Raw genomic sequence first — 14,325 nt, 5'->3', positions numbered from 1 at the left:
TTACCTCCACTAGCTGAGTGACCTTGGAGAAATTTCTGTTTCTTCATCTTTAAATTGAAGATAGTAACACAGTGTCAGCCCCATGTGGATGTTGAGAGAATAACTAAGAAAATATTCATAAGGTGCTTAGATAGATAGTGCCTGGCACGTAGTAAGCACCCAATAAATGTTAGTTATATGCTGAGTACTGTCAAATCTCTATTTCTTGCTCTGACTTTCCCCCAGAACTCGAGATTCATAAATCTAAGTGCCGATTTGATATCTTCACAAAGACATCTAAGAGACATTTCGGAGGTAATGTGGCCAAACAATGACTGATTCCCTGCCCAAATCTGCTTCTTTCCCAGTGATCATGTTTCATTAAACAGAATCATCGTCTATCTATTTGCAAAAATACAGGCATTTTCCTTGATTGCTCTTTTTCTCATTCTCTACATTCAGTCCTCCTATCTGTTTCTGGAACAACCATGCTTATTTTCAATGAAGGGTCTTTGCATTAGGTGTAAAGCACTCTACCTGGAGTGCTTACCATTTGTTATTCACTTGTCAGGCTTTTGTCATTCAAATGTCAGCTTAATGTCACCTCACAGAGGTTTCTTTTATAAACAACTAATATAAAGTAGTTCAACTTATAATAGCCATGGATGATAAAGATAGTGTTTCTCTCTGGAACAGAGGGCAATGACTTAACCAGTCTCTTGAGTGTGGCTCTGTGTCAGTAAGCAAGGCTTTGTACTTGCTTTCAAGTTTCATGTGACTGGCAGTGGCCCAGACTCAAGTAAATAAATTTATGGTTTTGGTCTACCCAAGGCTTTATTTCCTCACTACTGATGCCATTAGCTTTAGCTTTGGCCGTATGTTAACTAAGTGACCACTACTTTGTTGCCTTGTGGCTGGTACTGTAGGGCTGGTTTGCATTGTCACAATAACATCATTTTCTCCTCCCACTCAAGAAAATAAACAACCAAACGCCATTTGGACAGCTTGCCTCAATCTTAATTCTCACTTCTTAGCCTCGTTAATAGTTAAAATAATGGGGACACTCACTCCCCAGCTCTTGCCTAACACTTGGATGAGAGCATTTACCACTGCATCGCAAAGAGTCTCTCATGTCTCCCAATCTAGCCCACAAAGGGCTCTTGTCGTTTCCTCTTCCGGAAACCATGTATCTGTCAGCGTTTCATCCTGACTGCCAAAACTGTCAACACCTTTGAAGGAGCTGCATTTTTTTATCCCACTTACAAGCTAACAAGTTTGCCTGTCACCTCTTCATGGATGCTGACAGAAGACACAAGACTCCTGGATCAGAGACAAAGAACTTTCTTACTGATGGCCCAGCAGGTAGTGAAACCTTCACATTTGCTTTGGTTCCCCTTGCCACCAAGTCTGATTGTATGATGCAGAGAAACCCAGGTGGATGCTCTGCATACAGTAGGTTTATGTCACAGCTGAAGAGCCCCAAGCTTAGGGAACCTCAGTATTTTATAAGACTTTTACATGGGACGTAAATATCTTCATACTCTAACCATTTCACAATAGTTCTTTCTCAGCCTTTTCACGCATCTTTAAATTATGTTTTTCTTTGAAGGGTTTGACCAGGTGGCCAACCTGTTAGATGCTGCTTTTGATTCACATAGATGCATACTTTAGGCCACTTCCTTGCAAACAAAGTGGAGAACTAGATATGCTGCTTGAAGTTTTGCCCACTGGAGAGATTTTGTGACTTTGAAGGCACTACTGAGTAGGGTTGTAGTGGAGAAGCCATTCTCTTCTGTTTGGAGCTACTATAGTGTGGATATCCAGCCCAGTTCCTTCTCTTCCTCTGTTGATTGTTCTTAGGGAACTAACCATGAATCTGTAAGTGTGGGGTGAGGAAAGAGATAGGAAAGCATTTGCACCTGCTTATACAGCTTACTTGTGCATTCCACACCTGTTCGGGCCCAGTCTGGTATATTCTGCTTCTGTTTTATACTAGATTGACGTGAAGAACATTTAATTTTATATTTTGTGGTTCAGATAAATACCCATAATGGGCAGTTTGATTTGTGTGATACTTTGGTGTCCCATGGGCAGACATCCAGTTTGTACCAGCTCACAGAAGCAAGCCAGGAATTGCTTTTCAAGTGGAGAAAGGATGTCAGCCCAAGCAGCCACCAGATTATAGCAAATCTCTAGAGATCTCAAAGACTCCCAATATGGGATGGGGAAATCAATCTAAATTTGATTACAAATAAGTGCAGGACACTTCCAGCCTAACTCTCTTTGTTTGTAAAAAGATAAAAATGACAAAAAGATAGTTATAATTTTAAAAAGCTGGAAGAAATTCTTTTGTACCACGCCTTAGGAAATTTTACATTAATCAGTAAAATAAAAACAAGGGAACTAAATTTAAGTTAAATTTTACCAATACTTCTAATCAAAATTAACATTGCAATGAAATTATTTTGTGAATTTGGGGTTAAATTATGGTTACCTCTTTTTCCTATGTTTGCCACAGCATGAAGCAAAAATGCAAACATGCCATATTACTTAATTCTAAACTTTGTATTTATATTTTAACAAAAAACTAGATTATATGGAACTATTTAAATTCTTTATACTTGTCCTATAAGTCAACTACCTACTCTATTATTTAAAAGTATGTAAATCTAAACACAGATATATGCACAGATATATGAATCATAATTTAAATAAGTGGTATCTATAAATTGGTTCTTTTAGAGTATATAAATCTTAGGCAATATTGCACATTATATGGCATTTACTACTGCAGAGTTAACCCATTTATACTCTGTGTAAATTTCAAAGTGTTATTGTTTTTCTGTATATATGTCATGTATACAGAGGGTGCCAAAAATATACACATTTTAAGAAAGGAAAACTGTATTAAAATTGAAATATTCAACATATACCGATAACAAAAGATGAATACAAGTCAAGTTTGACTTCTGCAATTACAAGAGGTGCTCAAAGTGTTTATCATCAGCGTCCAGATGTTTCAGATTACCGCGGACTACTGCCTGAGCAATGTTGACCAAAGTGTCCACTTGTATACATTTATATATATATATATATATATATATATATATATATATATATATATATATATAGAGAGAGAGAGAGAGAGAGAGAGAGAGAGAGAGAGAGAGAGAGAAAGCCAAAAAGTATACAAAGGTGAATACAAATCATGTGTATACATTTTTTTTGGCACCCCTGTATGTATGTATGTATATATATATACACACTGGGGATATATATATCCCCAGTTACTGGCACTGAGTTCCTGAAATCCTTGTAATTTCCTAAGTGATAAGAGCATTAGGAGCATCTTTTGCTCTAATATTTAGTCTTTGACCCTGGTTCTTGACACAAAGTTCCTAATCCCTCAGAACTTCCTGTGTGATAGGAGTGTCTTTTGTTCTACTAATGAAGGCAACTCTTGGTGGGTTCCTGGATGGGAGCTGGTTACAAAAAAACACAAACCATGACTAGAAGCTTGGAATTTTCAGTCCCATGCTCCATTCTCCAGAAAGGGCTGGAAATGGAGTTAATGATTGATTATGTCTACGTGATGAAGTCTCCTAAAAATTTTAATAGCATGGGATTCAGAGAGCTTCTGGGTTGGTAAACACCTTCATATATAGGGGAGGGTAGAGCATCCCAACTTCATGAGGACAGACACTCCTGCACTCGGGACCCTCCCAGATTTTATGTATCTCTTCATATGGTTGTTCATCTGTATCCTTTATTATACAAGTTCTGACAATTAAGTTCGCGAACTTGCCACCGTGTGCTTACATTGGCTGCATTGTACAAACAGCTCAGTAAGGTTTCATAACCTTGGTATATCAGTGTCTCACAGCTGTGTTTGTGTCGATGTGTGGCAGTGTCTTGCTGAGTGGCATTCATTATTGTTGTTGCATGTTTTTGTGTGCCATTGCAAGAATGTCTGAGCTTGAATTTGTGCACTTACAAACATTAAATTTTTTGTTAAACTTGGCAAGAGTGGAAGTGAAATCAGGGACATGCTAGTCCAAGTTTATAGGGATAATGCCATAAAGAAAATGGCAGTGCACAAATGGATTAAACGTTTTTCTGAGTGGAGAGAACACATAACTGATAAAGAGAGGTCAGGGTGGCCAGTAATGAGCAGAACTGATGAAAACATTGCAAAAAGTCATCGAATTGAGCATCAAAATCATTGGCTGACTGTGAGAAGCAAAGCAGACCAAGTAAACATTGATAGGGAAACGGGAAAATCTTAACTGAACATCTTGGCGTGAGAAAGGTACGTACAAAAATGGTCTCGAAGGAGCTCACCAATGAACCAAAGCAGTGGAGAGGAATTGAAGTTTGCCAAGACCTTTTGGAGAGGCAAGACGATGTTTTGGACCATGTTATCTCTGGTGATGAAACACGAGTGTACCAATATGACCTGAAACAAAGCGTCAAAGTGCACAGTGCAAGTCAGCCAATTCTCCATGACCAAAAAATTTCCATCTAAATCAAGAGTCAAAATGAATGTTGCTAACCTTTTTTTTTAATATACATAATTTTATTACAAAATCTTTTTAAAAAACAAAAATGCAACATTCTAAAAACCCAAAATTTACTATTGATACTAATTTCTATAAGTTTGCTGTGCTAACATACACAAGAAATTAAGAAACCATTAAATATTTAGAAACATTTAACATCAGAAGCCTTAAAATCTAACTGTATGTAGTAGCCCCTCAAAAAGCTACAACCTGCATTTTTAAAAAAGTATTTTCTCTACAAAGAATCTTATCAGCTATACAAAAATCTGTACAGTTTTTATACTGAAGCTAATATTGAGCTGCACTTGAATTCACATTCTTAGCAAAACAATTGCCTGAGCGCACACACACACACTCCACACATCATTACAGGACAGCCATTTATTCTTCATCTTCCTCCTCTTCCTCATCATCATCATCTTCGTCCTCTTCCTCCTCCTCATCTGGTTCATTCTTCTTCTTTGAGCCTGTTGGCCTGCCAGGGCCCTTCTTTTCCGCTTCACTTTTGCCCTTGGCGCGGTATGCAGCAATATCCTTTTCATATTTCTCCTTTAGCTTAGCTGCTTTCGGTTCATATGGTTGCTTATCTTTGGCTGACTGTTCAGACCACATTTCACCCAATTTTTTTGCAGTATCTCCAATGGATAAGCCAGGGTGTTCACTTTTGATCTTTGGGTGATGTTCAGAGCAAAACAGGAAGAAGGCAGATGGAGGCCTTTTAGGAGCATTGGGATCTTTTTTCTTTCCTTTCTTATCACCTTTGGGAGGAACATAATTTTTCATCTCCCTGTCATAGCGAGCTTTGTCACTTTTTGCCATATCTTCGAACTTTGACTTTTCCTTTGCAGACATGGTCTTCCATTTCTCCGAACATTTCTTGGAGAATTCGGCAAAATTGACGGAAGAATCTGGGTGTTTCTTCTTGTGCTCTTCCCGGCAGGTTTGCACGAAGAAGGCATACGAGGACATCTTGCCCCTCGGCTTGTTGGGGTCTCTTTTACCAATGGTGACAGACAGCGTCTACCTGGTGGTTTTCCTCGGTGTTCCGCAGAACGGCAGCACTCCACAGGTGCTGCCTTCGCTGGGCTCCGGTGTGAACTGGTTTATCCGCTAACCTTTTTTGATATCAGAGGGATTATTCATTATGAATTTGTACCAACTGGACAAACAGTTAACCAAGTTTACTATTTGGAAGTGCTTAAAAGGCTGCGTGAAAAAGTTAGATGAAAATGAACTTTTTGCTAACAATTCATGTCTCTTGCATCACGACAATGTGCCAGCTCACACATCACTGTCTGTGAGAGAGGTTTTAGCCAGTAAACAAATACTGTATGGGAACATTCTCCCTACTCACCTGATCTGGCCCTCAATGACTTACTTCTTTACCCAAAGATAAAGGAAATATTGAAAGGAAGACATTTTGATAACATTCAGGACATCAAGTGTAATACGATGACCGTTCTGATGGCCATTCCAGAAAAAGAGTTCCAAAACTGCTAGGTGCTGACATTGGTGCATAGCTTCCCAAGGGGAGTACTTCGAAGGTGACTGTAGTGATATTCAGCAATGAGTTATGAAGCATGTTTTCTAGGGTGACTCGTGAACTTAATTGTCAGACCTTTGTATAATAAACTGGTACACATAAGTAAGTGTTTCTCTGAGTTCTATTAGCTGTTGTAGTAAATTACTGAACCCAAGAAAAGGGTCCTAGCCAATTGACCAATTTATAGCCAGTTGATCATAAGTACAGGTGACAACTTGAGTCTTGTGATTGCTATCTACAGTGGGGGCAGTCTTGTGGTGGGACTGAACCCTTAACCTGTGATATCTGACACTATCTCCAGGTAGATAGTGTCAGAATTGAATTGAATTGTAGGACATCCAGCTGGTGTCATGGAGAATTGCTTGACTTGTGGAAAACCCATACATCTGGTGTCAGAAGTGAAGTATTGTTAGTGTGGTAGTAGTGTGAAAGTAAAGGAGAAAAACACAGGAGGAGTGTATTTCTCCTTTACAAAGGTACCTTGAATTATTTTTTAAAAATGTGTAAAAATGAGGTGGGAGGACTAGTAGCTGCGAGAAATAAAAATTCACCTCTGGTTTTGTGGTCTATATTCATGGTGAGGTAATTAAAAGTGTTTTGGGCTCTTTGTTTCTGTGTATTCTGCCTAGATTGCAAATATTGATTCACCAGAGTGGATACTATTCTCAAAATTAACATTTAGACTGACTCTGCTTTTGGGTACTTCATTAACTGTAAAAACAGAAGTTCCTCACTTTTGGACGAATAAACATTTCTCAAGGTCTTTCTTACTTTCTGTTTCAGTTGTTATAAAATGGTTAGTTTGGTTAATAACACAGCCAGGGCTGTGGCCATTATCTATTCACAGGTATTTGTTCTTATCTTTATCAACTGACTATATTCCCCTGGCAATTCTATCAAATATTGCTCTTCTCCAAAATCAGATTCCACATTCATAATTCTTGGAGACTAATATGGTGGTTTTTACTACAGTGGCCAGACATTCTGTCCATAATTTTAATGAACATGAGTGTTACAGCACACAGAAAGTAGACACTTCTTGCATGAAATATTAATGGATAGGGCCCAAGAGATGTCTGGTCACTAATGATCATACACTGGTGAAACATCATGTGATGGATAATGTGTTAAATTATTGTAAGGTGGGCTGGCCTGGTGGCTCAGGCGGTTGGAGCTTCATGCTCCTAACACCGAAGGCTGGCGGCTCAATTCCCACATGGGCCAGTGCAGGCTCTCAACCACAAGGTTGCTGGTTCAACTTCCGCAAGGGATGGTGGGCTCTGCCCCCTGCAACTAAGATTGAACACGGCACCTTGAGCTGGGCTGCCTCTGAGCTCTGAGATGGCTCAGTTGGTTGGAGCATGGGCTCTCAACCACCATGTTGCCGGTTTGACTTCCGCAAGGGATGGTGGGCTGCGCCCCCTGCAACTAAGATTGAAAGGACAACAACTTGACTTGGAAAAAAGTCCTGGAAGTACACACTGTTCTCCAATAAAAGTCCTTTAAAAAAAATATTATAAGATGTTAAGGGCTGACTCAATGGGTTCAATCAAGTTGCATTCCCAGAAGACACTGCTTTAACTTTGTAGAAAGAGGAAAAAGATCTGTCAACAAATGGTCACTGCCACCAATCCAATGCCAACAGGAGTCCCCAATCTGTGGTGGAGAGACTTTATTTAGGTGAACATTTGGCAAACCAAGGAGACACAACTTCTCGTGGAAACTGAAAGTGTGCTCCCCCAGGACAAAGGGAAGTCTCACTTATATAAAGTGCCTGCCCTGGTCCCTGATTGGTATATTTTTATTCAAATGAAGGATCCAAATTTACACAGTTTGATTGGTCCAAATTGCATTCTTCTGTTTGGTTGGAATTGCATGTCTTGATTGGTACTACTGTGTTTCCCTGAAAATAAGACCTAGCAGGACAATCAGCTCTAATGCCTCTTTTGGAGCAAAAATTAATATAAGACCCTTATTTTAGGTAAAATAAGGGTCTTATATTTATATTTAGTAAAATAAGAGTCTTATTTTACTATAAGACCAGGTTTTATATTAATTTTTGCTCCAAAGGATGCATTAGAGCTGATTGTCCGGCTAGGTCTTATTTTGGGGGAAACATGGTATACAAATGAGAATATAGCTGCTCAGTTCTCATTGGACAGGGTTGGTCTCAGCCCATTGATAGAAATACGAATCCAAGATCTCCTTTATAAGAACACAGGAACACAGTGCTTGGCACCCCAGTTTGTGGCTTTTCCCTAAAATGCAATGTGAGAGACCCCCTATAAACAACAGCTGCTAGACTCTAATTATGAATTTGGACTAAGTTAACCACTAGGAATCTTTATGATATGTAAATTCCTTGGAGTCAACAGGTCTAATCAAGTCAAGCTGTTAATAAGCCCCCTGTTTTAGATCTATGCCTCTCACAATAAGGAAATATGCCTACGCATCTAAACAGATACTTGCTATTAATCTCTGTGTTTCCTTAGACGTTGGGATCAACAACCAATCTACCTTTTCCTTGAGTTTCAGACCCATTGGAAATTTACTGGAATCCCCTAATGGTATCCTGAGACTACAAGGACAGCTGGCAGGCCTTCTACTCTAATCCTGATAATAAAATCCAAAAACTTTCCAGAGTTGCTCAAGTAAGTAATGTTCTGCAACAACTGGTGAAAGAAATTTCCAGCAGGACAGCACTCACCCTGCCCATTTGTTGAAAAAAATCTCTTCCTTCTGACTTCACTTATTGTTCCTAAATTGCAATCTAGTTACTAGATTGTAGTCAGATGTATTTGTTCCTAACTGGATTGCCCACCTATTTCTGCTCCTGCACACACTGTGCACCTCTATTCTCCACCCCAAATAACTACAATTAATAGTTTCTCCAAATTTTCTTTATACATATACAAAATGCAATTTGTCTTCTTCCCCACCCACCTTTCATACAAACGATAGTATATTGTAGATGTACTGCTTTGCACCTTGTTTGAAGATACAAAAAAAATCTGTAAAAGATAATATTGGTAAATTTAACTACATTAAAATAAAACACCTGTTGTTTATCTAAAAAATTCCATGAAAAAAGTAAAAAAAAACTTCATAGATTGGAAGAAGATATTTGCCATGTGTATGTGAGGTCTGACAATTAAGTCTGAGAACTTGTTGCAACGATGTTACTAACCTTTTTTTGATACCAGAGGAATTATTCGTTATGAATTTGTACCAACATGACAAACAGTTAACCAACTTTACTATTTGGAAGTGCTGAAAAGGCTGTGTGAAAAAGTTAGATGACCTAAACTTTTCACCAACAATTCATGGCTCTTGTATCATGAAATGCTCACATGGCACTGTCTGAGAGGGAGTTTTTAGCCAGTAGACAAATAACTGAATGGGAACACCCTCCCTACTCTTCTGATCAAGGCCCCCATGACTTCTTTATTTACCTGAAGATAAAGGAAATATTGAAAGGAAGACATTTCGATGACATTCAGGACATCAAGAGTAGTACGATGACAGCTCTGATGGCCATTCCAGAAAAAGAGTTCCAAAATTGCTTTGAAGGGTGGACTAGGTGCTGGCATCAGTGTATATCTTCCCAAAGGGAATACTTCGAAGGTGACCATAGTGATATTCAGCAACGAGGTATGTAGCACTTTTTCTAGGCTGAGTTCAAAAACATAATTGTTTTGTACTTATAGTAAAGAATAAATATATATAGATCATCTATAAATTGAAAGAGAAAAGACAAATGATTCAGTTAAAAATTGGGCTGAAGACTGATGTCATAAAAATGGTGGTGTGAGGTGAGCTTCTTGAAATCTCCCCTGGAATTTACAACAAATTGAACAACTATAACTCCACAGAGGACTCCCTGTGCAGCAGACAGGCAAGAATAAGAGGCACACTACTGAAATAACCTAAAGGTGGGCAAATTGCGTGAGCAGGGAGAGGAGGGAAGTGAAAAGTGCAGAGACAGGGCCGCATGAGTGCAGGACGCAGAACTAGCTCAGTGTTCCGAGCACACTGCATCCCGGAACTACTGCAACTTCGGAAGAGGGAAGAATTCGTACTGCTGAGGCTCTGTTTATGGCCCACAGGGCTGAGGGGACAGCATATAACAGGGCTGAACCCAATGCTCACGGCAGAGACCTCGGAACAAAGACTGAGGGAAGAAGGCTGAAAACGGTGGTTTAAGCCCTCACTGCTGAACAGAGAATGGAAGCCTTAGGCACTGAGCCTAGCCACCCTCTCTCTACCCTTCCAGAGCTCGCCCCACTCCCCACCTGCCCGGTGCTAGAAGCAGAACAGTAGCAGTGTCAGATCAAAAGAACAGAATATTTGCAGTTCTGAGAATTGTGGTTCACAGACTTGGACTTGCAGCCCAACTAGTTCCAGCAAAGGGGAGGGAGCTGTGGAAGCAGGACTGGCTGTGGTGGTGGTCGCAATCATTGCTCTGGGCCACCTCTCACAACTCACCCTGCCCCTGTCCCCACCTGTCTGGGTGGATCCCTGCAGGAGTAAACAGAGCTGCTGAAGCACAAGGCTCTGAATCTGGGGCAGGAAGAGCTTTGAAACCTCAGAAGCTCTCCTCATCCCCCCACGGAGGTGGTGCCATATGACCAAGGCCAACTGTTCACAGAGGAGAAGCCCGCCTTCCAGGGAATCCCCCCATTGTGTGAGAAGCTGGAATAATGCAGAGAAAACATAACACTACAGTGTGAGAGAGAATAAAAGGCTGCATTCAGAGAGAAAAACATTCTACCAACACTTACTGGAAAACAAAAGAAAGACCTCTTTCTATCAACCTGTTGCAGAACCCACTCCTGTAGATATCTAGGAACAGAAATAATAAATCATTAATGGCCACAAATAACCAAGGCAACAAGACAGCTCAGAAAAAAAGTGAAAAGTCTCCAGAAAATGAACTTAAAGATATGGAAATATGTGACTTAAATGACAGAGAATTCAAGATTGCAGTTCTTAAAAATACTCAACGAGATTCAGGAAAACACAGACAGGCAGTTTAATGAACTCAGAAACACAATCAAAGAACAACATGAACATTTTACCACAGAGATTGAAAGTTTAAAAAAGAACCAAATAGAATTTCTGGAGATTAAGAACTCAATAAAAGAAATGAAGACTGAAATAGCGAGCTTAGGTAGTAGAGTTCACCAGATGGAGGAAAGAATCAGTGACATCGAAGATAGAAACCTGGAAAAGACATGGATGGAAGAAGAAAGAGACTTGAGACTTAAAAGAAATGAAAGAACTCTACAAGAACTTTCTGACTCCATCAGAAAGAACAATATAAGAATAATGGTCATACCAGAAGGAGAAGAAAGAGAGAAGGGAACAGAGAGTATATTCAAACAAATAATCGATGAGAACTTCCCAAACTTGTGGAAAGAACTGGATCCTCGAATCCAAGAAGCAAATAGAACACCTAATTACCTCAACCCCAACTGGCCTTCTCCAAGGCACATTGTAATTGAAGCTGTCAAAAATCAACGACAAAGAAAGAATCCTCAAGGCAGCCAGGGAAAAGAAGACAGTAACCTACAAAGGAAATCCCATTAGAATATCATCAGATTTTTCAACAGAAACTCTACAAGTCAGGAGGGAATGTAACCAAATATTCAAACTATTGAAAGAGAGAAATTATGAGCCAAGAATAATATACCCAGCAAAGATATACTTTAGATATGAAGGAGGAATAAAGACCTTTCCAGACATACAGAAGCTGAGGGAATTTTCTAATACACGACCTGCACTACAAGAAATACTAAAGGAGACTATTCGACCACCATCAACAGGGACAATTTGTGGCAACCAAAACATAAAAAGAGGAAGAGTAAAGGCCTGAACTGGAATATAGGAATGGACAAAGTAAGCATGCTGAAGAAAATGGAATAGTCTAAATATAAAACTTTCTTTTACATAAACTTAATTGTAACCACTCAAAAAAAAAAATCCAGAACTGAAATACATACTGTAATAAAAGAAGAAACAGAGGGAAAAATCATAGAATACCACCACACAGAAATAATAGACAACAACAAAAAGGCAAAGAAACAATGGAGACACAGTCTTACCAGAAAACTAAAGATACAATGATAGGAAATTCTCACATATCAATAATCACCCTAAATGTAAATGGACTGAACTCACCAATAAAAAGGCACAGAGTAGCAGACTGGATAAAAAACCGAACCCAACCATATGCTGTCTCCAAGAGACGCATCTCAGCTACAAGGACAAACATAGACTCAAAGTGAAAGGGTGGAAATTGACACTCCAAGCAAATGGTATCCAGAGAAAATCAGGTGTAGCTATACTGATATCAGATGAAACAGACTTCAGGGTGAAAAAGGTAACAAGAGACAAAGATGGACATTTCATAATGGTAAAAGGGACTATACAACAAGAAGACATAACAGTCATCAATATTTATGCCCCAATCTGGGAGCACCGAAACATACCAAGCAACTACTAACAGAACTAAAAGGAGAAATTGATCAAAACACAATTATACTAGGGGACCTAAATACATCATTGACAGCTATGGACAGATCATCCAAACAGAAAATAAATAAAGAAATAGCAGCCCTAATGACACATTAGATGAATGGACATAATTGACATTTATAGAGCATAGCACCCTAAAACAACAGACTATACATTTTTTTTTCTAGTGTACATAGAACATTCTCAAGGATAGACCATACATTGGGACATAAAACTAGCCTCAGCAAATTTAAGAAGATTGAAATCACACCAAGCATATTCTCTGATCACAAGGCTTTGATATTGATGTCATCTGCTAAAAAAAAGCAGGAAAAACCACAAATATGTGGAGATTAAACAACATACTTTTAAAGAACGACCGGGTCAAAGAAGAAATAAGAGAGATCAAAAGATGCGTAGAAACACTTGAGAATGAAAATACATCCTACCAAAATTTTGGGGATGCGGTGAAAGCAGTTTTAAGAGGGAAATTTATATCATTACAGGCCTATCTCAAGAAACAAGAAAAATCTCAGATAAATAACCTCACATTACACCTTAAAGAACTAGAAAAAGAAAACAAATGAAATCAAAGGTCAGCAGAAGAAAGGAAATAATAAAAATCAGAGCAGAACTAAATGAAATAGAGAACAAAAAGACAACAGAAAAAATTAATGTGACAAAGAGCTGGTTCTTTGAAAAGATTAACAAAATTGACAAACCCTTGGCTAGACTCACTAAGATAAAAAGAGAAAAGACACTAATAAACAAAATCAGAAATGAAAGGGGGAAGTTATCACGGATGCCACAAAAATACAAAGGATCATCCAAGAATACTATGAAGGACTATATGCCACCAAATTCAATAACCTAGAAGTAATGGACAAGTTTTTAGAAACATGTAGCCTTCCTAGGTTGAACCATGAAGAATTGGAAAATCTAAATAGACCGATAACTAGTAACGAAATTGAATCAGTCATGCAAAACCTTCCCAAAAGCAAAAGTCTGGGACCAGATGGCTTCACTAGTGAATTCTACCAAACCTTCACAGAGGATCTAATACCAGTCCTGCTCAAACTCTTCCAAAAAGTTGAAGAAGAGACAATACTCCCTAAATCATTTTATGAGGCCAACATTACCCTGATACCAAAACCTGGTAAGAACAACACAAAAAAGAGAACTAAAGACCAATATCTCTGATGGATACAGATGCAAAAATCCTAAACAAAATTCTAGCAAATCGAATGCAACAATGCATTAAAAAGATTATTCATCGCGACCAAGTGGGGTTCATCCTAGGAGCCCAAGGATGGTTCAACGTACACAAATCCATCAATATGATACATCACATAAACAAAATAAAGGACAGAAATCATATGATTATATCAATTGATGCAGAAAAAGCATTTGACAAGATACAACATCCATTTATAATAAAACACTTAATAAAAATAGTTATAGAAGGAAAATACCTTAACATAATAAAGGCCACAAATGACAAACCCTCAGGTAATCTCATAATTTTTTTTTAATTAAAGTTTATTAGGGTGACAATTGTTAGTAAAGTTACATAGATTTTAGGTGTACAATTCTGTATTACATCATCTATAAATCCCATTGTGTTCACTACCCAGAGTCAGTTCTCCGTCCATTACCATGTATTTGATCCCCTTTACCCTCATCTACCACCCCATCCCCCCTTTCCCTCTGGTAACCACTAAACTATTA

General features: G+C 38.7%; 2 protein-coding genes across 2 annotated transcripts in view; one reads left to right on the top strand and one right to left on the bottom strand.

The window, feature by feature from the left end:
- The window catches only part of VANGL2 (VANGL planar cell polarity protein 2), a 42,171-nt gene extending 33,139 nt beyond the window's left edge, over nucleotides 1-9,032 (top strand). The window contains exon 9 of the mRNA XM_033093257.1: nucleotides 8,617-9,032. Within this exon, the coding sequence (XP_032949148.1) occupies nucleotides 8,617-8,646 (30 nt within the window). The 3' untranslated portion in view covers nucleotides 8,647-9,032. The remainder of the gene's footprint in view (nucleotides 1-8,616) is intronic.
- Nucleotides 4,548-5,637, bottom strand: LOC117014949 (high mobility group protein B2-like). The gene has a single exon (XM_033093258.1). It carries the CDS (start codon nucleotides 5,505-5,507, stop codon nucleotides 4,920-4,922), a length of 588 nt encoding a protein of 195 aa, XP_032949149.1. The 5' UTR covers nucleotides 5,508-5,637; the 3' UTR covers nucleotides 4,548-4,919.
- Nucleotides 9,033-14,325: the final 5,293 nt, after the last annotated feature.

This window comes from Rhinolophus ferrumequinum, chromosome 22 (genome assembly GCF_004115265.2).
Source record: "Rhinolophus ferrumequinum isolate MPI-CBG mRhiFer1 chromosome 22, mRhiFer1_v1.p, whole genome shotgun sequence".
NCBI lineage: Eukaryota > Metazoa > Chordata > Mammalia > Chiroptera > Rhinolophidae > Rhinolophus > Rhinolophus ferrumequinum.
This window is presented reverse-complemented; position numbering and strand designations above follow the sequence as displayed.

Coding starts and splice junctions, on each gene's coding strand:
- LOC117014949 (XM_033093258.1), bottom strand. CDS start 5,507: ATGTCCTCGTATGCCTTCTTCGTGCAAACCTGCCGGGAAGAGCACAAG.